Below are 24,883 nucleotides of genomic sequence, written 5' to 3'. Positions count from 1 at the left end.
AATTATACGCGCTTTTATCACCGTCATTTGTGTGTTTTGGGGCGTCGTCACTTCCCTTCCAATGTTGAGCGAGTGGTTGGAAAACTATAATTCTATATTATACGAATTATTCGGCAAATTGAATTTTCAAAATTGACAATCAACACTGCTGTCATTAGGGAATTGTCTGTAAGTACCTACAGAGCAACCATTATTTCTCGTTTATCCTGCACAAAGACGATCACTAAGACGCTTGATGAACGTAAATAGTGCAGGGATACAGGCGACCCCCTCTATCTGGTAAATGACGTCATAAAGGCGTGCATAATTGACGAGTTTTTGCCGGTGACAGATGAACTCGAAAGTGGTCTATACCAATGTACTAGGTGAGTAGGTCATCGGGCAAATACCTACTATCTTTAAAAAAAAAACACGCAATTCATGTCTCCCCTCTCCCCCTCTCTCACTCTCTTTCTCTTTTATCATGTTTATTTCAGAAATTGTGATTGACATATTGGTGAAGACTTATAAGAATTAATCTGACAATTTTTTGTAATTGTTTTTTATATGGAGTGATAAATACAGCAGCAGAACTAAACAAAAACTAGAATACATCAATGGTAAATATGAAACGTTAAAATAAGATGAATAGGCATTAATCACGCAAGTATGTATTTCGTTTCCATCAATATATAATCCTACACGATAAAAGTGTGATTAAGGTTATCGTAACAGATTAAAAACAAAACAGAAATCAGTAGAAATGAATAAAATATCTTATCACTACCCTAAACCAAACGGCAAAACATCTAAATACCAGCTCACAGGTGATTCATTTATCTTTAATTAACCTTAGTCGCGTGCTGCTGATGATAAAAAGCAAAAAATACAATCGCCATTCTGTAACGGAACAACACGGTAGCAGACGATATGGTGGTCATGTTGAAAACATAACCCTTGAACTGATACCCGAGACCCGGCTGTACGATGATGGTGGTCTCTTCTGGCCTTTGAAACTCAGGATGAACAATGAACCAGCATCCAGATGGTTTGTTTTTGGGGATGTTTTTTATAGAGTGTTATATTCTTCAGTTTCCCGGTACACAGATGTGTAGCTTCAAAAGTTTATATTCTGCAAGTGTTCTGCAGATAAATACCTTTGGAGACTACTATCAAAGACTTAGATGTTTCAACATATTTAATTGCACCAGTATGCATGTTTCTTTACATTTATCTTTCATGTTGAAAAACAAAACAATGACTCGTTTATACTATAGTACCAGTCCCTTTATCTCAATGTTTCACTGAAAAATGATGAGATACGATTTCGCATAAAACATCCAAGGTTAAGCAGTACAGAAATGCATCCACAACAGGGAAAAAAAGCACCAACAGAAATCTGATAATCTATTTTTCCTCAGACTATGTAGAATCATTTTGTAAGTTTTCAAAATATGTGTTAAATTTCTAACATACTGTTGAAAAGAAAATCATAAATGATGCGATTTAGTTTGATGATACACTTAATGCCAATGGTTTAGTAATACTAATTGTTTTATATGTACCCCGTGGAACAAGATATAAACAGACAGGGTAACCAAATATGTCTTCATGCCAACGTTTATTTGTGAAGTTTGGAAACACGACAAGGATTTTTACTCTACGCTCACTTATATTTCTCACAATAGGTAGTACGTATGCTATAAGAATATAGAAGAACAAAAAACAAAATAAAGGAAGGCTTTCAACAACATGATAAGAACAAACACATATTATAAATACTAAAAGTGAATGATTTGCAACTATTTGGGTAATATTGATGTTGAATTCACGAGATGACACTCTAAAATATCTCCTATGAATAATGTGATTCATATGAAAGGTCAGAAAGGACAACTAATATCGAATGCACCTGCTTGTACTTTGTTATGCATCAACATTGATCAGCATAAAAAGTAAAAAAAACATCAAAGTCGCACTATAAATGTTTAATATATATAGACTAATAAAAGTTCGTATATTACCTACCATGTATAACCATACCAAATAGTGTTAACCTTACAACCAGTGAGGAGATATGGTCTTATGATGTTGGGTTGCTTGCTGTTCGCCATAACCTATATATCTCCTTTTAATAATGAAATTATTGTTTTTACTACCAACAATGACTTTAATACCTATATATCTGTAAAATAGACACACATGGTATAGTAATCACTGATTTAAAAAGAAGTATATGAAGCAATTTAGTCTTACAAATTACAATTGTATTGACATATTTTGAAAAAAAAAATGTAATGTTTGTTATTGTTTTAGTTGTATTATTTATATATTCTTTGCGTTGTTTCCTTATTGTATTATTTTCATCATCTTCCGCTGTTTCCTTTGATATTATATCCTTGCATCATTTCTCTAGGTTAACAGTAGCAGGTTAATATGCTTTGTTATACAGATTAAACTGTAAAGAACTACTGAATCATCACAATGGGTTATCTGCTTGACCCAGTAACTCGTCATAAAATATCATATCATCCTTATCTAATAGCTCGTAATTCAATTTCTCAACAAAGATACATTATCACCACAACCAAACGGAGTGTGAAAGTAAATGTCTGCACACAAGTGATTGCCCCCTAGGTCGAATAATCGTCACCTGAAGACGTTAAAGTAATCAACTATATATATTTTATGATATAATTGCATGTTTAAGTAAACAGTGAATGTTATTCAGAAGGAACCTGATCGAATAATAGACGTACTGCTGCATGTAAATATAAACAAAAGACAGAAGGATTTTGTTCAACATCAAAGTCAACTATTTGCACTTTGCTGTATCTATGTTATCATACAGAAGTCAAAAACAAAAAAAGTGTATGTCTCACCAAACACATGCTGTCGACAGCTGTACTTTTGTTTTCTTAAAATTTTACAAAAATGTTTATAGTCAATTTTGAATTACAGCATAATAAAAATAATATAAAGTCCTGAAGTCAGTTCAAATATCGTATATCTTGGTACAAATAGACGGCTTTTGGTGTAAAACAGTAACGATATTCCGATAGTAGCAAGTAAACTAACATAAACGTAATACCGTAAAAAATATTGGTGTTAAAACCGCATTAATTGATCTCTTGGATACAACATGTAAAATTAGAAAAACATCGGAATCGCATGTTCTCCCAAAATGGAATCAACCGCCCTTAGTTAAAATACAAAGTCACTAGAAGGCAATGTGGAACACTGAGTTCAAAAGACAAAAGCAACAAATTGAACGTAATTGTATACAGAAGGCACAACTAAAACTAGTACAAATAAAAGTGACTAACTAAAGCTCAAAAGTTATTCCAATTAAGTGGTAGCTTGATGTGACACCAGGGGTTTGGTAAATGGTGACTTACCACAAGTGATAAAAGGGGTTAGGCCATTACTAACTCCATAGAAGTGGTATTTAGGGATTGGCTAGTACTAACTCCCCAGAAAGTGTACCAACGGTGTGGTCATTACGAACTCCGCGCAGATGGTATCACGGTTTTGACAAATACTGACTCTCAAGTAATTTTATCAGGGATTTGGTCAACTATTACTTTTAAAAGTGGTACCAAAGTTTGGCCAATTCTGAATTCTCGGTCGTAGTATCGGGAATTTGGCTAGTACTGGAGTAGCAAGGGTTTGACTTATATATGACTTCCCAAAAGTGATATCAGCGTTAAGACAATACTGGCCCAACAAAAGCATACCATGTTAGCATTCGTCACACGTCGAAGCTCTTGAAAAATAAGTCAAAAATATTTTATTTGTAAAAAGAAACAACACTTAAACATGATGGGATATATGTACGATCATTTATGACACAATCACAGAATAACTATAATCCTTATCCATAACACTGAAAAAGGGGGAGGGGGGTCATGACTGACCGTAAATTTTAATTTCTATAGTGTTGACAACTTTTGCTTAATAGAGCAGTATGTGAGTGAATATATCCTTGTAACAAAATGATAGTAGCGATCAAACTTTGCTTAGAATCAGCTATGCATACACCATACACAGGGGATGCTACATAGAATCAGACAAATCTAAAGCATAACGCTTAAAGTCTAAAGCAACGGGACTCTTGTATGGGTCACCAGGATTCTCTTTGAGAGTTAGTTTTTTTAATTCCTCTGAAAATGTACTTTCCGATGAATAAAAAACAGCTTCCTAATTTAAACAGGAAAAACACTTTTACAACAGTATGATATGTACTAAAGGACACTGATAATCTCAACATTATGCTCCTATACAGTTCAAGAATATGACGTGTTGATGTGCGGGTGGCATATGGGTCACCAAACCATCCTATCAAATGCAGTTTAATATCATAATATAATTATTAGATATAATATATATTTGCACTTTATTGACCGACAAAAAGACAGGTGAAGAATTTTAATTATGGTGGATTCATCTGTTTACCACCGGAAATAAGTTCCGTTGGTTAAATCTGTTTATATACAATAATACATTACCTGTACTATACAAACAGACAAATGCACTTTGAAAATAAAAAGGGCAATTCTTTCAAATAAATTGGGACTTTCCATATTTTTATAGTACGTATATGCTTATGTGCCTTTAGTTCTGGTGCATATCTACAATCACAAATGATATCCTCAATACAATATTACCAGCAAGAAGCACGAATTATCAAAGGTAGTCAGTTTTAAAGATTCTTATATAGAAAATAATGCGGTAATCAGAAGAATTATCAATTCCAAAAAACGAATACCTATTACTAAGTACATGAATTCACAATATTGAGGTAGTCAGTAAATTTCGAAATCGAAAATATTAAGGTAATTTGTAAGAATAATGAGAAGGATAATATAATAAAACTTGACGTGATTTCAGTAGCATACATTCAATGTATCATATGCTATATATTCATAAGATGATTGTCTCGTGTATTTATTTGACTTAGTTGGGTTTATCGAGTCCTCCTGATATGTTGTGCCTGTATTTTCGATTCCTACAGCTTTTAGATACGAACAGATGGTATCGACACAAACAATTTGTTTTCTTTAAATTTATTTCGTGTTTAATGTAGTCTTTCGATTGGATTTATGGTGGTTACATTATGAATACGCTTAGTCAAAGTGCATTACATGACTAAAATGGTTACATTATGAATACGCTTAGTCAAAGTGCATTACATGACTAAAATGGTTACATTATGAATACGCTTAGTCAAAGTGCATTAAATGACTAAAATGGTTACATTATGACTACGCTTAGTCAAAGTGCATTATATGACTAAAATGGTTACATTATAACTACGCTTAGTCAAAGTGCATGATAGGACTATTGTGGTTACTATATGACTAAACTTGGTCTCAGTGATGAACATGACTATGGTGGTTACTTTATGACTAAAATGGTCTCAGTGCATTACAGGACTATAATGGTTACGTTATGACTACACTTGGTCTCAGTGCATAACAGGACTATGGTGGTTACGTTATGACTACACTTGGTCTCAGTGCATAACAGGACTATAATGGTTACGTTATGACTACACACGGTCTCAGTGCACAACAGGACTATGGTGGTTACTTTATGACTACACATGATCTCAGTGCATAACAGGACTATGGTGGTTACTTTATGACTACACACGGTCTCAGTGCATAACAGGACTATGGTGGTTACTTTATGACTACACACGGTCTCAGTGCATAACAGGACTATGGTGGTTACTTTATGACTACACATGGTCTCAGTGCATAACAGGACTATGGTGGTTACTTTATGACTACACACGGTCTCAGTGCATAACAGGACTATGGTGGTTACTTTATGACTACACATGGTCTCAGTGCATAACAGGACTATGGTGGTTACTTTATGACTACACACGGTCTCAGTGCATAACAGGACTATGGTGGTTACTTTATGACTACACACGGTCTCAGTGCATAACAGGACTATGGTGGTTACTTTATGACTACACATGGTCTCAGTGCATAACAGGACTATGGTGGTTACTTTATGACTACACATGGTCTCAGTGCACAACAGGACTATGGTGGTTACTTTATGACTACACATGGTCTCAGTGCATAACAGGACTATGGTGGTTACTTTATGACTACACATGGTCTCAGTGCACAACAGGACTATGGTGGTTACTTTATGACTACACATGGTCTCAGTGCATAACAGGACTATGGTGGTTACTTTATGACTACACATGGTCTCAGTGCATAACAGGACTATGGTGGTTACTTTATGACTACACATGGTCTCAGTGCATAACAGGACTATGGTGGTTACTTTATGACTACACACGGTCTCAGTGCATAACAGGACTATGGTGGTTACGTTATGACTACACTTGGTCTCAGTGCATAACAGGACTATGGTGGTTACGTTATGACTACACTTGGTCTCAGTGCATAACAGGACTATAATGGTTACGTTATGACTACACACGGTCTCAGTGCACAACAGGACTATGGTGGTTACTTTCTGACTACACATGATCTCAGTGCATAACAGGACTATGGTGGTTACTTTATGACTACACATGGTCTCAGTGCACAACAGGACTATGGTGGTTACTTTATGACTACACATGGTCTCAGTGCATAACAGGACTATGATGGTTACTTTATGACTACACATGGTCTCAGTGCATAACAGGACTATGGTGGTTACTTTATGACTACACATGATCTCAGTGCATAACAGGACTATGGTGGTTACTTTATGACTACACATGGTCTCAGTGCACAACAGGACTATGGTGGTTACTTTATGACTACACATGGTCTCAGTGCATAACAGGACTATGGTGGTTACTTTATGACTACACATGGTCTCAGTGCATAACAGGACTATGGTGGTTACTTTATGACTACACATGGTCTCAGTGCATAACAGGACTATGGTGGTTACTTTATGACTACAAATGGTCTCAGTGCATAACAGGACTATGGTGGTTACGTTATGACTACACTTGGTCTCAGTGCATAACAGGACTATGGTGGTTACTTTATGACTACACATGGTCTCAGTGCATAACAGGACTATGGTGGTTACTTTATGACTACACATGGTCTCAGTGCATAACAGGACTATGGTGGTTACTTTATGACTACACACGGTCTCAGTGCATAACAGGACTATGGTGGTTACTTTATGACTACACACGGTCTCAGTGCATAACAGGACTATGGTGGTTACTTTATGACTACACACGGTCTCAGTGCATAACAGGACTATGATGGTTACTTTATGACTACACATGATCTCAGTGCATAACAGGACTATGATGGTTACTTTATGACTACACATGATCTCAGTGCATAACAGGACTATGGTGGTTACTTTATGACTACAAATGGTCTCAGTGCATAACAGGACTATGGTGGTTACTTTATGACTACACATGGTCTCAGTGCATAACAGGACTATGGTGGTTACTTTATGACTACACTTGGTCTCAGTGCATAACAGGACTATGGTGGTTACTTTATGACTACACATGGTCTCAGTGCATAACAGGACTATGGTGGTTACTTTATGACTACACATGGTCTCAGTGCATAACAGGACTATGGTGGTTACTTTATGACTACACTTGGTCTCAGTGCATAACAGGACTATGGTGGTTACGTTATGACTACACATGGTCCCCGTGCATAACAGGACTATAATGGTTACGTTATGACTACACACGGTCTCAGTGCACAACAGGACTATGGTGGTTACTTTATGACTACACACGGTCTCAGTGCATAACAGGACTATGATGGTTACTTTATGACTACACATGATCTCAGTGCATAACAGGACTATGATGGTTACTTTATGACTACACATGATCTCAGTGCATAACAGGACTATGGTGGTTACTTTATGACTAAAATGGTCTCAGTGCATTACAGGACTATAATGGTTACTTTATGACTACACATGGTCTCAGTGCACAACAGGACTATGGTGGTTACTTTATGACTACACATGGTCTCAGTGCATAACAGGACTATGGTGGTTACTTTATGACTACACATGGTCTCAGTGCATAACAGGACTATGGTGGTTACTTTATGACTACACATGGTCTCAGTGCATAACAGGACTATGGTGGTTACTTTATGACTACACATGGTCTCAGTGCATAACAGGACTATGGTGGTTACTTTATGACTACACACGGTCTCAGTGCATAACAGGACTATGGTGGTTACTTTATGACTACACACGGTCTCAGTGCATAACAGGACTATGATGGTTACTTTATGACTACACATGATCTCAGTGCATAACAGGACTATGATGGTTACTTTATGACTACACATGATCTCAGTGCATAACAGGACTATGGTGGTTACTTTATGACTAAAATGGTCTCAGTGCATTACAGGACTATAATGGTTACTTTATGACTACACATGGTCTCAGTGCACAACAGGACTATGGTGGTTACTTTATGACTACACATGGTCTCAGTGCATAACAGGACTATGGTGGTTACTTTATGACTACACATGGTCTCAGTGCATAACAGGACTATGGTGGTTACTTTATGACTACACATGGTCTCAGTGCATAACAGGACTATGGTGGTTACTTTATGACTACACATGGTCTCAGTGCATAACAGGACTATGGTGGTTACTTTATGACTACATTTGGTCTCAATGCATATTTTTAACAAGACAACGATGGTTTCTTTAAAGCTACATATGGTCTCAGTGCATAACAGGACAATGTGGTTACCCTGTGGACATAGTTGATCTCGGCCTATTTTCTTGTACGCATAATGTGATCTGTTTTCTCTATATTTGTCTTATTCTAACGATAGAAAAGGTAAACATACAACGATATATTCATTTGTGTAGATCTATTATTTGTTGGTCTAGATTATAAAAAAGACTATAAAGTTGTCAGGTGTATCTAATATTGGTTCATTATCATTGTGGTTGCGGCTTATTGTATTATTTTTCTCCTGTAACGTAATGCTTCCACGTAAACTAATTTGTTCATGTCACGATGTTTCCAAAATAATCTCACATTGTTTGATCACATCTAAACTAAGCGATGCTATGTTAACGTAATATTTATATGAGCATAGTCGTAAAGAAAATATTTTCTTTGGAGAACCGACGGTGTAAAGAATGCCAAAAATAAACCCTAATGACGTAAAGGTTTGATGAAAAGGGTGAATTTTATAGCAAGTTTTCCGGAACAGGTAAAGATCACGTATTTTTATCGGCTTTCCTAAAGTGCTATGAAGCAATTTAGCAAAGTTTACTTGTACCTATGCCCTATCTGTATAATAGTACAGATATTTAAGAATTCTGAATCGCTTTTGGAGGTTTTTTTTTTTATATATAACGGGATAATAAAAAAAAAAAAAAACCTAATTGTTCAGAGGACACAAGTCATGAAGGTCTTTTCACCTCAATTTTAAAAATGATTTATTAAATAAGAAACTACTTCCGGTTTTCTGTAGGTAATTATTGGTATCTATAATCAAATGTTTATTCACACTGATGGTTTCAATATACTTTTGTGTGATATAAGGGAAACAATTTGCTACTTCCGGTGAATTAAATGTCACTTTTATGTCTCATATTTAAAGATATTTTATTGGTTTAAAATCCAAAATTACAGGATTGATGCCAAGACAATAAACATTGGTTATACACAAACATACATATATATCTGACCACATTCATATGTCTCATATGATAGTTTCTTTCACACTGATTCCAAAAATATGTTTTTTATATATTTTTCCCTAAACAAGGGAGATAATTGCCGACTTCCGGTTAAGAAAATGTCACTTCTGATTTCAAAAATAGCTGTTATACACATTATTTATATAATAAATGGTTTCTATAAACATTTGCCTGTAATAAGAGCGATAATAAGCGGCTGTCGGTTTCAGTCAATTCTGGTCTCAAATGATAGGTTAATTTAACTTCAAAGTCATATGTCATGTACTATTTTGAAGCAAGAATAATTTAACTTAAATCAAATTATTTCAGTGGAACAATTACCTTTAAGATGTCTTTGGATTATTGCAGACCAAATGTATTATACCTTTATTACAATAAAGATTTTGCACTTGTGTTTTTATATTTATCTTTAAAAGTGTTAAAATATGTTATTCTGTAAACATTTAATTTTCACCCCTTTTTTCTCTAATCTTCAAAAAATAAGTCAATTCTTTAAAAGTGATTTTTTACGCATAATTCTCTAATTTTCCCCCCAGTTTTCTTTAATCTTTAAAAAAAAGAGTAAAAAACATTCCTTTAAATGAATGAGAACGGTGATTTCCAAACAACAGCAAGGTTTTCATTTGTTTCTCAACAATGACGTGTTGATGTGTATTGTTCTGCATGCTTTAAATGCTACATGTAGTTCCTTGAAGTAACAAGTCCAAGATCTCATCAGTTCTTTCCAGTGATTTTGACTTGATATTAAAAAGAAGATGTGGTGTAATTGCCAATGAGACAACTCTTTACAAGAGACAAAATGACATAGAAATTAACAACTATAGGTCACTGTACGGCATTCAACAATGAGCGAAGCCAATACCGCATAGTCAGCTATAAAAGGCTACCAAATGACAAATGTAAAACAATTCAAACAAGAAAACTAACAATACAGTTTCATTGAGTCTTTTTTGAGTTAACATATATGAACAATTATACAACAATAAAATGTCCTTAACGTCTCTTAGAAGTCTAATCTCACAGTGGCCCTTACAACACGACCTGACCTACTGATATGACCAATGTTTTCATTTTCAGTTTGTTCCTGTGTATCATGGCTATCATCACTACTGCTGGATGAGTCATATTCATCTGAATTATCGGAGTCATCTAAAATTTCGTCAACTAAAATTTCGTTTGGTTTATTCATTGTCTCTTCTGTAACACGCACTTCATTGCTTATTCTGAATTCAATATCTCCCCTGTTTTGAATGTCCTGATTCCGGTATAAAGAGATTGGTAAAGTGCCAGCTTTGTCTTTGGTTGTTTCATGTCTGACGCTTCTTTGTCTAATGGATCGGTAATTTTCTATCCATGATTTCATTGCAACTACATCAGTTTTAGATACCTTCTTTATTTCCAAGTCAAATTTAATGTCGAAAACGTCTGATAAAGGCATGTTGCTGTTAGGAACGGGATAGTAGGAGTTTGGGTGTGTGAAATACTTTAGAGACCAAACAGATACTTTTTTAAAGAGATTCTCCAATGATAGTGCTGAAATCCCTGGCATATTCCAGCATTGAAAATGTTTGGTGTCGAAGGTGCGATACGGCATGGAGGTTTTCGACAATAGAAGTAAGCAAAGTACAGGCTTCTGTGCGACACTGACCGGAAGACAACACGTGAACATTTCTAGTTAACTCGCTTATTCCGGAGTCGAGTATCTGTATGGATCTACAGGTTTTGTTAGACACGGTTCCTTGTGGGCCATTTGTCACGTTAACATGAAGCTGTTGGACGTTTTTCGCATTTTGGACATGCTCTTGTACAAATAATTTTGAAAATTTTCTTTAAATTTTAAGAAGGGAAAATTCTGTAAACACTTAATTTTTATAGTTTTCTTTTATTAATTATTCAATATTCATTATATTTTTAGACCACGCATTTCTCTAATCTTTATTTTTTTGGCCCGTTATTCTCTAATCTTCATTTTTTAAGGGCATTATTCTCTAATCATTTAACCCCATCCAAACCCTCATATATGCCTAAATCCTTCCAATCTGTATTTTATCAAATGTATATTTGAAACATAATGTTAAAATTAGCTGTTTATTCCTTTGATTTCTATTAAGTAATGCTATCTTTTGCATTATTTCATTTTGCCTTTTAATCTCAAGTCATTAACTTTTTTTTTTAGATGATTACGCATACACATTTCAACATACTACTAAAGTCACATTAGTTTCAGTCATGATCATGACCTTATGTTTTAGTTATTACCTTTAATATATTTAATTCAGACAGATGATTTTCATAAGATTTCGTAAACACCATTCCCGTCATAATACCTACCAAATTCGATTAATCACCGGGTTTGTTCTTACAGGAGCACACGATGGGTGTCATATGTGCAGCTTTCTTTTTCTCTTCTGGTGCATCCGAGATCACCCACGATTTATGGTGGTGTTCTTTTTACTCAGTCGTTTATACATTGTTTGTTTTGTGTACTGTTATTTGTCTTTTGGTCTTTTCGAATTTTTGCCGTTGTCAGTTTATTTTCGACTGACGAGTTTTAATGTCTCTTTGGTATCATTCGCCTCTCTTTTTTCAATTTGTGTGTTGAGATAAGAGGCTAAGAAGCAACTGAAAACAAAACTATAATTGAAGAATACAGTACAGACATTTCTACATCTTCAACACAAGGTTTGTAAAAGTCCCAACATAAACGTCTTCAAAATTTTCTTTTAGAAAAAAAGATTTCATATGAACAATACAGAGTAAACTGAGAGGGACAAATAGTAATGTCCATGCACTATACATGTACATGACCACTACTTGTTTGAACTTTGAAGATACAAATTAAGAAAGTTGTATCAAATACAATTCGCAAAGATAAAAACTTCGAATATGTTCTGTTAGTACCATACACACAAAACTACTGGACGAGCTAATGATCGAGATCAAAGCTCTAAAAAAGAAAAACCCAATAGGCATGGATTGATAAAAAACAATGACCTGAAGCGACAAGTCTTGATTTGCACAACGTACAGACACAGAAAGTTATATATTTCTGATCAAAAACAGACATAATGCATGTTTGTAACTGTCACCAAGCACAGACTGAGCACGAAATGCCTCAACTTAGTATCACTTTATGCATTATATATGTATTATATGATGCTATAAATTTCGAAGGTGCACCAAAACACGTGTAAGTTATACATTGTCCACACTAGGGACAATAAACGAATCACATGTTTGTATTGGCAGACGAGTGCAAAAAATAAATAAAGATAAATCGAAAAGGCAAATGCAAATGCAATAGCTAAATAAAGTAGATACGAAAGAGTGGAGAGAACAAGCTAAAAGGAATAGGGAAGAGTGGCTACTGGACAATTCAGTCAGTGACGATTTGGGCAAGGGTATTGTCTTGGAAGCTTTTGACAAAACCGTGCAAGTTATATAAGGCAGAAAAAAGATAAAAAAAAATTAAATAATCCTAACTCTACTGAACCTTCATTGCTAATTTAAGTGAGGTAAAGAATTCCATAGACATATAGGAAGTATAGAAGGAAAAACATTTCAAAATAGAAAAAAATATCCTTGTAACAACTGAACTCAAATCCGAAGATTTTTTTTAATATTTGAAATGAACGCTTTATTGGTTAATTCAAATCATATAGAACCCAATTGAAGTATGAAATACCTACATAGAAATGACAAAAACGACTGAATGAAACATCGACCTTATTCAGTAGCAGAATACTAACCAACAACCTTATTGACTACGAAAAATGCACTATACTACAAAAACATTATCTTTAAAGGACACATCTCAAAACTGACGAATTTGATAGAGAGTTTCAAAAACCAGCTTTAGAGGTTTATCAATTGATATGCAATCTATATTATAATTTGAAGAACGGCACCGGTATACTTTATTAAGACAACGAGGTAAGAACCGATGGTCACCATTGAAACAGGTCCGGATATATACCATATTCCGAGCAAACACAAGAAAAAACAAAATGTTTTATCCCATCATCACACGATAAGTCAGCTTTACCATTGTTATAATGTAAAATAACAGAAAGAACGATTTCTAGAAGTAATAACTTTTTTCTACATTCAATTGCCTTTGCGAATAAAAAAATACATCTTAAAGATCTAAAACAAGCAAATGATATATCTGGAGGCCTGAGATTGATTGTTCGTGAATCTGTACAACCAAGGTACCGTATGAACTTATGAGCTTGTATCAGAGTTTTCTTTTAGATATAAAGAAGAAAGGTGTATCTTCGACATTTATGGAGGTATTTGAACCCAGTTACGGACTACTACAAGGATCCATCCTAGCCCAACACTAAACAAAGACTTACAAGCCAGCTAAACCGGAACAGATAGCAGAACTTAAAGATATAATAAAAGATAACATTACAAAGACAATAAAATCGACACAACCGAGAAGAGTTATCATCAATCTGGGACAAAAGAGGGACGAAAGATACCAAAGGGACAGTCAAACTCATAAATCTAAAACAAACTGACAACGCCATGGCTAAAAATGAAAAAGACAAACAGAAAAACGATAGTATACATGACACAACATAGAAAACTAAAGAATAAACAACACGAACCCCACCAAAAACTAGGGGTGATCTCAGGTGCTCCGGAAGGGTAAGCAGATCCTGCTCCACATGTGGCACCCGTCGTGTTGTTTATGTGATTACAAATCCGGTAAATAGTCTAATTCGGTAGGTCACATTCATGAAAGGGAAGGGGATTGTAGTTACGACGTAAGGAACATATCCGATAAAGCAGATCCTGCTCCACATGTGGCACCCGTCGTGTTGTTTATGTGATTACAAATCCGGTAAATAGTCTAATTCGGTAGGTCACATTCATGAAAGGGAAGGGGATTGTAGTTACGACGTAAGGAACATATCCGATATCATTTGTGAAACGGTTATTTCATAACGGTCCACCAACTCGTGATGGCGTCCGTAAAATTTACGAAGGGATGATTTCAACTTCACCATTTGGAACTCTTGGTTTAATAGCTTCCTTGTGAGCAGTAACCCTCTATCAAGAAAATCATGATAGGAAATGCAAGCACGGGAATATCGTATCAATTGGGAGATATATACTCCGTATGCAGGTGCTGCTGGAATGTTGCTACTTAGAAATGGAAAGTTCACAATTGGAAAGCTGAAATCATCTCTTTTGTCGTAAAGTTTAGTTTTCAATCGACCCTCATTGTCAATTTCTAGATGTAAGTCAAGATATGAAGCCGACTTAACTGTATCTGTAGTATCCTTTATCTCCAATTCGATGGGATAGATGCGTTCCACATAGTCACCAAATTTTGAATTGTTTAGTGAAAGAACGTCATCTATATAGCGGAAAGTGGAGTTAAAGGATATTGCTAACTTCTTATCTTTCTTCCTAAGAAGTTCCTGCATGAAGTCAGCCTCATAATAATAAAGAAACAAGTCGGCAAGTAGAGGGGCACAGTTTGTTCCCATTGGGATGCCGACAGTCTGTTGAAAAACACGTCCTCCGAACGTTACAAATATGTTGTCAATCAAGAAATCAAGCATCTTGATAATATCGGTTTCAGAGAATTTTTTGTTTGAATCAGAGTGATTCTTTACAAAGTATGATTTATCCCTCCCTAAGACAAGATACTTGTATCTACGTTGGCCATTCTTTTTTATGAAGCAAAGTAATACCAACTCTTTCAATTTGTCTTTTAGTTTGGAATGTGGAATACTTGTATAAAGAGTAGAAAAGTCAAATGTTTTAATACTGTTACAAGATGAAAGAGAGTTAGATTGTATGTACTCTAAAAGATCTTTGGAATTTTTAAGTATCCACATCTGATTCACGCCACCTCTAGAATAGGCAGTTTCACAATAACTTTGAAGCCCGTCTTTGATTGCTGATAAAATAGATGTTAATAATTTAGAAAGAGGTTTCGTGGAGCACTTGGAAGACCCAGCAATATACCGTTGTTTGTAAGGACACTTATGTAGTTTAGGTATCCAATACAGTGATGGAAGATCCAGTTCTTCATCTTTGGTTGAAATACCAAAGGAACAAAGAACAGACCTATGATTATCCAGGATTTCCTCTTTGGTAAGTGTCGTGAGGGTATATGTTGAGTTTCCAAGTGAATTGTCTATACCTAATTCGTTTATCAAGCAATTAATGTAGTGACTTTTACAGACAAAAACGATGTTATTTGGGGCTTTGTCTGCGGGGACAACAACATATTTATCATGGAGGTCGGATAAGTGTTTAGCAACATTTGGGTCTTTAAAGATTGACGTAGCATGGGCAAATTACATTAGATTTGCCAGAAAAAAAATAAACCAGTGGAAGACAGAATGAAATCAATATCATGGAATATAATTCACTGATGGATAAGGTCTAGATAAAATTGAGAATGGAAATGGGGAATGTGTCAAAGAGACAACAACCCGACCAAATAAAAAACAACAGCAGAGGGTCACCAACAGGTCTTCAATGTAGCGAGAAATTCCCGCACCCGGAGGCGTCCTTCAGCTGGCCCCTAAACAAATATATACTAGTCCAGTGATAACACAGGACATTGTAAAGAAAGGATAATTATCTATGCAGATATTTGAACATTTATAAAAAGCTGAACATTTAATACGAGAATGTTTAGTTATGACCATATCATGGACAAAATGACATGTCAATATATTTGCTGATGATGGCACCGAAGTCTTTGTAAAACAGCAGCACGGGAAGTCATACAATTGTCACCCCATTTGATTGAACAATAGAGGTATCAGTACTGCGTTAACAAAAGCCGATATATGTTTCAAAAGAATGCATTATGGCAATCTTAATACAATGAACGTAAGTTCAACTTTTGATATACTTGGATTAAATCCAGCGAAATCTGTTACAGACACAAGACAATGTTTACATAATTTTTATGAGAATTCATGTAAGCTTGTGCCAAAAAACGTCATGCAAGTAACCTGAACATATTGCAGCTGATACATAAATAAATCAATAAGATCGTAGAAAATTATTTCCAAGAAGTGCTCAGTTTCTACAACCCAAATATTTTCTCCATTTGAAAATAACTTGGAATTAAAGTGCATTATTTTTATTTCTTTGATTTTGATGGTTGTAGAACGTTTTAATGAATGTTTCACTTTTCTGTTTCCGCTGCATGTATGTATATAAACTCATCATAAATACCAGGAATAAAATTTAATATTTACGGCAGACGCGCGTTTCGTCTACAAAAGACTCATCAGTGACGCTCAAATCAAAAATGTTATAAAAGGCCAAAGATGAAGAGCATTGAGGTAAAAAATTCCTAAAAGTTTTGCCAAAAAAAGCTAAGGTAATCTATTCCTGTGGTAGAAAAGCCTTAGTTTTTCAAAAATTCAAAGTTTTGTTAACAGTTAATTTATAATTATGAACATATCAATATATATATGAGTAATAAACATTGTAAAGGTTTCTCTCTTATTCAACACGATTTTGCTTTTAAGATGAATCTATTCTTGAACTATAAAATTGGTCTGTTTTTCGAACAGCGGTATACTACTGTTGCCTTTATTTCTGATTTGGTCGGATTGTTGTCTATACGACACATTCCCTATTTCAATCTCAATTTAATTGTGTTGTTCGGAATGTGGCATTTAGTTTATATGGCTTTGATTTGTTTTCGTTTTGGTTGTTTTATAGGTAAAACATGTGCATGAATGCAAAGAAGGAGAAGATAACCACGTCTACGGTCTTGGTCTAGCTCGTGCGTTCATGGAGTTCACGCGATTCTACCAGTGTGTGTGACATTGATTTGTCTCTTTCAAATCGACTTACGAGGTTTGAACATTGGTGAAATATTGTTCCCTTAAATTCATTTATACATAGACAGATCGTCTGTATTGCATACTACTTTTGTTTTCATTGTTATATTAAATAGAAGTAAAGCGGATCTATAAAATTAACAGCTACTTCACGAAAGTCTTTCGTTTGGATAGAAGGTTATTTTACAGCTTCTTTCATTTACGTTATATTAGTGACAAGTTTCATTTGCGTGAACGGTTATATTACATTCGTTAAATGTCTTTGAGCTTTTGACTTTGTCATTAAGGACTTTCGTTTTGAATTTCCCTTGTAGTTCGGTATTTTTGTTATTATACTTTTTGCTGACTACTTTTTATTCCATTATTGATGGTTAAACTAAAAGCTTTAGTACTAAGAAATAGACAGATTGTCGTTATGACGAGCAACTTTGAAATAGGAATATTGGTTATAGAGACTCCTTTCGTTTGAGATGTTATTGTTCCGGAAAAACAAAGAGCGTCTATATTATTAACTTCTTTTGTTTCATTTGTTTTATTGGTGAGAAGCAGTCAGATCATCTATATGACTACTTACTTAAATTTAGTTTTTATTTTGTTTTCAAATTATAATCTCAATTTTATTACAATCATTAGTCGCGAAATAATATATTATGCAGAAAAAACATATTATTTTTATTAAAAGCTCTGTCGTTTTTGTTGACAATTGCTAAGATTACACCATTATTGACTCCTTTCAATATAGAAATAAACAAATCGTTATTACTAGTTCGTTTTGGTGTTGCATTGAAATAAAAATAGGCAGTTTTAACAAGCTACTTTCGTTTGAGTAGAATCGAATAATAAATTGGTAGCAAGTAAGCAGACTAGTTTCATTATTATTACAATTAGTTTCGTTTGTGTGATGTTTAGAAAAAATCAGATCGAGTCGTTTGACATAGAGTCATCCTTCGATCAAATAGTAGTTTCAATGGTATATTCAGATGCAATATCATATAATATAAGAAGATGTGGTATGATTGCCAATGAGACAACTGTCTACAAGAGACCAAAATGACACAGACATTTACAACTATAGGTCACCGTACGGCCTTCAACAATGAGCAAAGCCCATACCGCATAGTCAGCTATAAAAGACCCCGATATGACAATGTAAAACAATTCAAACGAGGAAACTAACGGCCTTATTCATATAGCTGTTGAATAAACTAATCATAGATACAAAACACAGTTCATGATAATCTCGAATCTAACAGGCTTCAAAAACTTCAAAATAGATATATGATTGAAGATATTTTATTTCAAGTTGATGTTCAAAGAACGAAAGAAGTCGTACAATGACACAAAAAACATTGTTCATCAATTAAATTATATATATCCAACACCTTATAGTATTATTATAAACTCAATGTTATTTTACCATGTAAGAATATACGAATATCGTTAATAAGACTTTTATCTAGTTACGATAGAAATAGTGATGTCCTATTTGTGATTTGTTAGGCCCAGGACTTTGGTTGAAGCTCGTAGCACCGTTAGTTGGATCAGCGCTTCTTCTACTGAGAGCATCTCTGGAGGCTGACATGGCGTTTCTGTACTCTTCTGTATTTCTCCTTTTATGATCTTCCCAGGCGCTGTTATGTGCAGGTAGATCCAAGGTTTCGTACTGATGTCTTCCTGATGTAGTCCTCTGATTTGCTACATCCCTAACGGAGTTCGGAAAACCAGAGTGGTTTGCCCTGTTGACCATGGTATATGCTACGGCACGTTGTCCTTCAAATGGTTCGCCTCTAGATTCTCCGAATACCACTCGTCCAACAGTTTCTTCGTCGCCGCTACAAAAGAAAAATTACAATACTTGATTTAAGATGTGACTAAAGGAACAGCATGTACACATATATTTTTAAAAGGTTTTCACTTTTACTTTAACTTAGTTGCTGTCTATTTCGCGTATACCACATCTTTATTAAAAACTACACCTGAACACGTACATTAACTTAAGTACATTCTGAAAAAAAATAATGAAATGCATAATCTCTTTATAACTACCTTCTCTCAATACTTTAGAAACATATACCTCCTAGCTATGTAAAAAAAACCGGTTTTTGTTTTTCAAGATTTAAGTTTTAAACTTTCTAACATAAAGAATAACATAAAGAATTATATTTTAAGTATTAGATGTTTGGTTCTGAATGTCAAATACCAATATTTCTTTTCACTAATCACGTGTTTCACTATGAGCCCTTCAATGTGTCTTCTTTTTATTCAGATCTTGTATACTAGTTTAAACATTAAAGTACTTACCTAGACATAATGATTCTTGTTCTGTCCTACAATACAGTGAAGTTACAATGAATAACATCTTATATATATACGACAAACATAATTTCTGAAAATAGTGTGTATACAGAATGTTACATGTTATCTATTTTAAGATGGAAAGTTTTCCATTTCTAAATACAAACTGACCGTCAGTTGATCTTGGCAAGTTGACGAACCAGTTTAAAGACAATATGAGTCATTTGTTACAGAAAATCCTTGAGACAAGATTTGTTTCAGTCCCTGCTTTTTGTATATTGTTTCATAAACAGTCTTTTGCTGTTTCTCCTAAAAATTAAAAAAACCACTAAAGTTGAATAAGAATTTGAATTTTAGACACCAAATAAGGGCACAAGTAGGCATCTTATACACTATATATGATTGAAAACAGTAGCTATACTTCTAAATTAACAAAATATAAACTTTGAAAAAAGAACAAGTAAATTAATACGAATATAAATGTAAACATAATTGTTTCTGATAAGAGAATGCAAAATGACGTCTTAAATTATGTAAATTTTCAACAAGTATAAAATATTACAATAAAAAAATACGAACAACACGTGTATGTTTTACATCTATATCTAAAACAGAAGAGTGCATGGTAAATGAAGCAGAGGGAAAAAACGATTTTTGTTTGTTTGTTAATGTTGATTGACTGATGGTACGCATTTATAACAAGTAAATATTTGATGCACATTTTGGACGCCCGGGACCAAAATGATAATTAATCATATGTAAGTTCGACAAATAATTGACCCGGATAAATGACATGAATTTCGACTACAAATTGAATTAAAGTTATTTTGGATAGGGACAGATATCCGTGTTTATATGAATTCGTAATTTTTCGTGTTTCTGTTGTTATGTAGGTTTTTGTTCTTTCTAAAAGTCCAATACGTTAAAAATAGATTACCGGGACTTTCCATCGCCTGTTTCAGCACGCCATACGTGTAAACATATTGTTTATATTCTTAAATAGAAATATCTTGTCACAAAATCGACTTAACACAGAAATACAAGTGAAAGTATTTAATACGTTCAAAAACTCAATAAATAAATCTAAATGTCTAGAAAGCACAGATGTCTTTAAAAATGTAAAATCTCCGAATCATCCTGAGTCTACAAAACTATGAAATAATTTAATATAAACAGGGACTGTCAGGATTTTGCTATCAACTCCAAATTCTGCATAAAACATACAAACATGAAAACAGACAACCTGGCTGTACAATGTTTTCACTAATAGTAATACTTATACTACAAGAGATTTAAGGTGTATGACTCCAACCCGGCGTCTGACTGCGAGTCAGAGTAAGTCGGTGCGATCTCAAATTAATAACTTTTTTTTGTAATTAAAACATTAAACTATAATAACCATAATAGTAATTATATAAATATTGACTCTGTTTTTGCTATCTGGTTATCTGCTGTCTGGTGTGTGCAGTGTATGTGTAATGAAATAATTCAATTTTGTTTCTCTTGACGAGAATCAGAGACAACCAACTCTTGTATGAGAAGTTAAAGAGACTGAACTTCAAAAATTGGATAAGGGGGTCTAAAAATAAAGCGATACTACTGTGAACTCTAAAGATATTGCAACACAACTGCAAACACTCCAACAGCCTCGGAGTTGCTTAATATGAAAATGATAAGACTTTTTTGGTTCAATGATGTCAGATCCTGGTCCACATGTGACACCCGGCCGTTAAACCTATCATTATAAAAATGAGGTCAAAGGTTTATATCAGGAATGTCTTTCAGATTTCGAAAATCAGTGCTGATCAACTATTTTTAAACAGGATATGGCTCTATAAAATATAAATCATATAGAACATTGTAATGTTGGTTCTATCATGACGTGCATAATTCTTGACAGGTATTTAATTTGTTTTGTCGTTTTATAATCAATAAGTCATAAAAAAAAAAACACTTAAAAAAGAAGCGACAGATGCAGAGACGTCGAGGAGAGACAGAAATTGTTTTAAGAGATAGCAAAAAATGATGAAGAGAGAAACAATAGTTATACATAACACTACATATGATAACCACCGACTGCAACCCTCCAAATTATAAACATTGCTATTTTGTTTGATAAAAAGATTCTATAATCTTATCTTGTTGTAAATGTGTTTGGATACATTGTCTTCGTCTGACGTGTACTTTGTGTCTGAAGAACTGTTACTGTGAACCCATTGTATTCGCCTGACGCGTGTATTGAGTTTTAGGATCTGTGAACATGTATCTGAAGAAACTGGTATAGTATCTGCAAACCCGTTGTCTTCACCTGATGCATGTGACGCACGTTTTGTGTTTTAGGATCTGTAAAATAGCTGTTATAATTTGGAGGCGTATCCCTCTATGATTGTTTGACATGCACATTGGCAACCCTTTCAAAGCTATTCGAAATCAACAGTTTAGGCTTCGGTTACAGCAAACACGGTTAAAATATATTAAGAACGTTCCTGTGTATAATTGCATAAAAGAAACAATCTATAGTACATTGTTTTATGTGTACAATGCTTAAAAAGTAATTCTTTTCTTTCTTTTCTTTCTTCTGTTGTTTTGCTTTTTTTTTTTTAGTCTTTTCACTAGTTATACATGCTATTTTGTGCGGGTGTTTTAGTAGTTTGTTTGTAGAACATTTTATCAAATAAAATCTAAACTCAAATCGTGCTACAACTACAACCTTTATTTATTAACATCATACAATCAGAATGTTTGGGCTTCATTGTAATCACATGTTATCGTGATTAATTACCAATGTTATCGTTAATTTAGTTGGTTACTTTGATGGAATTATTGCCTCATTTTTAACGTACAATTGTCAAAGTATTCATAATTTAATCAATTCCCTTGAATATAATCGCGCCAATCTCTGCCCATCAATATCATTGTTCGGAACAGAAGATCTACTGAAATCATGGTTATGACCGGAATTCAATCTGAATCAGATATTTCTTTTTTGACCAGCAGATGCTATCTACCTTCAAATATCATTGTTCTGTCCAAAAAAAGCTAGGTGCTGATATCCTTGTTCTGACCAGGTGATGATATATACCTACTCTGATCAAAAGATGCTACCAACCTGCTGATATCCTTGTTTTGACCAGAAGCTACTCTCTAAATGCTGATATCCATGTTTTTTTTTACTAAAAGATGCTATCTTACTGTTGAGATACTGGTTTTTACGTTAATTCCGATATTATCTTTTTGTTGTCGGGATGTACAAGTACCCGGCCACGTCCACTTGAATTTTTGTCCATCTGATGAGTTAAGCCTTTTTTCAACTGATTTTTATAGTTCGTTCTTACTGTTATACCACTGTCCCAGGTTAGGGTGAGGTTTGGGATCCCGCTAACATGTTTAACCCCGCCACATTATTTATGTATGTGCCTGTCCCAAGTCAGGAGCCTGTAATTCAGCGGTTGTCGTTTGTTTATGTGTCACATATTTGTTTTTCGTTCATTCTTTTATATAAATAAGGCTGTTAGTTTTCTCGTTTGAATTGTTTTACATTGTCATATCGGGGCCTTTTATAGCTGACTATGCGGTATGGGCTTTGATCATTGTTGAAGGCCGTACGATGGCCTATAGTTGTTAATGTCCGTGTCATTTTGGTCTCTTGTGGACAGTTGTCTCAAAAACAGTCTCATTGGCAATCATACCACATCTTCTTTTTTATATTAACCTTTAAAGATAAAACAATCGAACTTTAACTTTTAAACCAAAAAAAGTCGTTATCAGCATCTATGATGCTCATCGAAAAAAAATAGTTATTGAAAGTGTTTTCTCATTCTTTCTTTTTCGTAATGTCGTAAATAGAATGAAACCATTAAAAAATATTATATCCAAACTCGTACTAAGTTCATTTATGATCTTAAATGTTTCAACTGCAAGGGCTATATGCATTAGATATTAACTAAGTCAGTTAGCATGATTCCTTCTTCCGATTGTCTGAAGACTGAATAATTTCTGGCCTCTCTCGAATAATGTCGATTTCAATGACATTTTCTGATCATATGATCAAGATAATACCAACAGACTATGTCTCATGCACCGAACGTAAAGGTCAAGACTTCATAGCATTGCAACAATGATAAACTGACAATGGGTTCTACAAAAAGATAACATCTTAATAATGACAATAAGGTGCGTTATATAATGGTGCTATAATTGTTTGACATTTCGATTGTTTATGGATCACCACACCCCAATGTTTGGTGGGGTACGTGTTGCTCAGTCTTGAGTTGTCTATGTTGGGTTTTGTGTATTGTTGTTTGTCTGTTTGTCTTTTTCTTTTTTTCAACCATATGCATGGCGCTGTTCGTTTATTTTTGAATTAAGAATTTGTATTTTTCGTTTCTTTTTATTTGGGATGATCTGTATCTGTATGAATACGTAGCCGATACTTATACTGACGTTAATACAACAGTAGATACAAAGCGTAATCTTTTAATGACAGTGCATGAGAGTAGTTCGTTTGCAAATACAAATTTTCAATCCTGTTATTGCGCCATAAATTGAACATCGGACAGTAATTTACTGCAGGAATATCTCATTGATATAAGAGAGATAAAAAAAAAATAAACAGCAGCATTGGAAGTCATACAAAACTCATACCAGAATGTACCATCATAAACCTACAAGACGTTAAACACCTGAATGTACCATCATAAACCTACAAGAGGGTAAACACCTGAATGTACCATTATAAACCTACAAGATGTTACACACCAGAATGTACCATTATAAACCTACAATATGTTACACACCAGAATGTACCATCACAAACCTACAATATGTTAAACACCTGAATGTACCATCATAAACCTACAAGATGTTAAACACTGGAATGTACCATCATAAACCTACAAGAGGTTAAACACCTGAATGTACCATTATAAACCTACAAGATGTTACAAACCAGAATGTACCATCATAAACCTACAATATGTTACACACCATATTGTACCATCACAAACCTACAATATGTTAAACACCTGAATGTACCATCATAAACCT

General features: G+C 34.3%; 1 protein-coding gene across 1 annotated transcript; it reads right to left on the bottom strand.

Annotated features, from left to right (window-relative positions):
* Window positions 1–18,819: 18,819 nt before the first annotated feature.
* On the bottom strand, window positions 18,820–20,697 carry LOC139517847 (spore cortex-lytic enzyme-like). The gene is made up of 2 exons (XM_071309307.1): window positions 19,844–20,697; window positions 18,820–19,374 (listed from the first exon to the last, which is right to left on the bottom strand). The coding sequence occupies exons 1-2, from the start codon at window positions 19,849–19,851 to the stop codon at window positions 18,999–19,001; spliced, it is 384 nt and encodes a 127-aa protein (XP_071165408.1). The 5' UTR covers window positions 19,852–20,697; the 3' UTR covers window positions 18,820–18,998.
* Between the last annotated feature and the right edge of the window lie 4,186 nt (window positions 20,698–24,883).

Source organism: Mytilus edulis, chromosome 3, assembly GCF_963676685.1.
Source record: "Mytilus edulis chromosome 3, xbMytEdul2.2, whole genome shotgun sequence".
Classification (NCBI taxonomy): Eukaryota; Metazoa; Mollusca; class Bivalvia; order Mytilida; family Mytilidae; genus Mytilus; species Mytilus edulis.
The sequence above is the reverse complement of the archived record's forward strand: the minus strand, read 5'-3'. Positions and strand labels throughout refer to the sequence as shown.